At 43.8% G+C, this 2,066-nt stretch overlaps 1 protein-coding gene across 1 annotated transcript in view; it reads left to right on the top strand.

The window, feature by feature from the left end:
• Positions 1 to 2,066, top strand: part of FAM120C (family with sequence similarity 120C) — a 104,844-nt gene that overhangs the window by 82,864 nt on the left and 19,914 nt on the right. The window contains exon 10 of the mRNA XM_017519647.1: positions 1,144 to 1,258. Within this exon, the coding sequence (XP_017375136.1) occupies positions 1,144 to 1,258 (115 nt within the window). The remainder of the gene's footprint in view (positions 1 to 1,143; positions 1,259 to 2,066) is intronic.

The raw sequence follows: 2,066 nt of genomic DNA, 5'->3' as shown, positions 1-2,066 counted from the left end.
TTTCATTTTTTCCTTTAGCAACGCTACTAACACTATAACCTTTTATTTATTTTTGTTTTTATTTTTTTTGAGACAGAGTCTTGTTCTGTCACCAGCCTAGAATGTAGTGGCACAATCTTGGCTCACTGCAACCTCCAATTCAAGCAATTCTCAGCCTCCCAAGTAGCAGGCACTACAGGTGCCCACCACCATGCCCAGTTAGTTTTTGCATCTTTAGTAGAGATGTGGTTTCACTATGTTGGCCAGGATGGTCTCAATCTCTTCACCTCATGATCTGCCCGCCTTGGCCTCCCAAAGTGCTGGGATTACAGGCATAAGCCACTGTGCCCGGCCCCAAAACAATCTTTTATTTAATCCGTACAATCTCCCTATGAAATGAGTAGGGCAAATTTTATTATCCCTATTTGGTAGATGAGGAAAGCCAAGGCTCAGAAAGGTTAAATAGTTTGTCCATAGCCATCACCTGTTAGTTGGGGGAACCAACACTCAAATTCAGATCATCTGTCTTCAGAATGCTTGCTCTTTCCATTAAAACACTCTGGCCTTTTATGTGAAATTCAGTTAGCCGGGACCACATCTTGGGTACCATGATATGGTTCATGATTGCAGTTTCTGCCACCTGAAGCCCTCAGTGTTCCTCAGGCTGCCATCAGTCTGGCCTACTTGCTAATCTCGCCTCTGGTCACTCCAAACATGCTTAGCTGCAGCAATATGGAACGTGATGCATTGTGCTGAACCACGCCTTCATGCTTTCACGCATCATACTATTTGCTCAGCCTGGAACACCCTTTCCCTACGTTTTTGTCTGATTAAATTCTACAGGCCCTTTGAAACTGAGCTCTTGCTGACTTTTTTCAGCATGCCGTCTCTCACCTTTACAGTCTTCGGTGCTCTCGTAGCAAGCACCCTGTGCATTCTTCCGTCTTGGTACTTAACACACTGTCCTGTCATTGTCCATGTACATGACTGTTTCCTCTGTCTCCCAGACTGGAAGTAGGAAAGCAAAGATTCTCTTTCCTTCATTCAGTTAGCATTGCCAAAACCTAGCCAAGTACTGGTTCATGATAGGTTCTTAGCTTAATAAGTTTTTGTGACATGAATAAGTGAGTTTTGTGGCCTAATAACAGTGCTTTTATCTTCTAGGTACATGGTTCAGTGGCCTGGTGGCCGAATCCTGCATCGCCATGAGCTAGACACCTTCCTCGCACAGGCAGTGTCTACCCAGCTTTATGAACCAGATCAGCTCCAAGAACTCAAGGTGATTTCTTGTACCCTCATTTAAGTTCTTCCTTTTATGAGCCTATGGCACTACTTTAGGTCTTTTTTTTTTTTCTTGGAGCTGAGGAGTAAGTTCTGCAGGTAACTGTTTGATTTACTTTAGCCAGATATTTGTGTCTATTAATAAAGCCAAGAGGTGCCTGCTACACTGCTCTCATACTGATAAATGAGAATGGACAGAAAAGATGGGTATTATGCAACGAAAATAAATCATGGCCCATAGACCATGGCAAGGTTTCTGGCTTTTACAAGATACACTATAGGAGATTTATCCTGATGTCCCCTGCTTGTGTCTGAGCAAATGTCCACCCCTCCTTTTAGTGATGTGTCTTGGGTATTAAGTAGAAGTACAGAAAAGCATTAGGAAGGAAGTAAACCCAGCCACTGAGGGCAGTCGAGCATGGAGTATAGAGGTGAGGCTCTGAAGCCAGGCTGCCTTGGGTTTGAATCCTGGCTTCAGTACCTCCTAGCTGTGTGACCTTGGGCAGGTTACTTAACCTCTCTAGCTTCAGTTTCCTTACTTGTAGATTGTATATTAGTCCATTTTGTATTGCTATAAAAGAATGCTTGAGACTAGATTATTTATAAAGAAAAGCGGTTTATTGAGCCCGTTGTTCTGAAGTCAGTACAAAAAACGGCGCCAGCATCTACTCAGCTTCTGATCAGGGCCTCAGGAAGCTTTTACTCATGGTAGAAGGTGAGGGGAATAAGACAAGAGGAGCCAGCGTGTCACCTGGAGAGAGAGGTCACATAAGAGAGAAGGGCAAGGTGCTAGACTCTTTCTTTTC

The sequence above is a fragment of the Cebus imitator genome, unplaced genomic scaffold (assembly GCF_001604975.1).
Source record: "Cebus imitator isolate Cc_AM_T3 unplaced genomic scaffold, Cebus_imitator-1.0 Scaffold763, whole genome shotgun sequence".
In the NCBI taxonomy this organism is placed as follows: Eukaryota; Metazoa; Chordata; class Mammalia; order Primates; family Cebidae; genus Cebus; species Cebus imitator.
The sequence above is the reverse complement of the archived record's forward strand: the minus strand, read 5'-3'. Positions and strand labels throughout refer to the sequence as shown.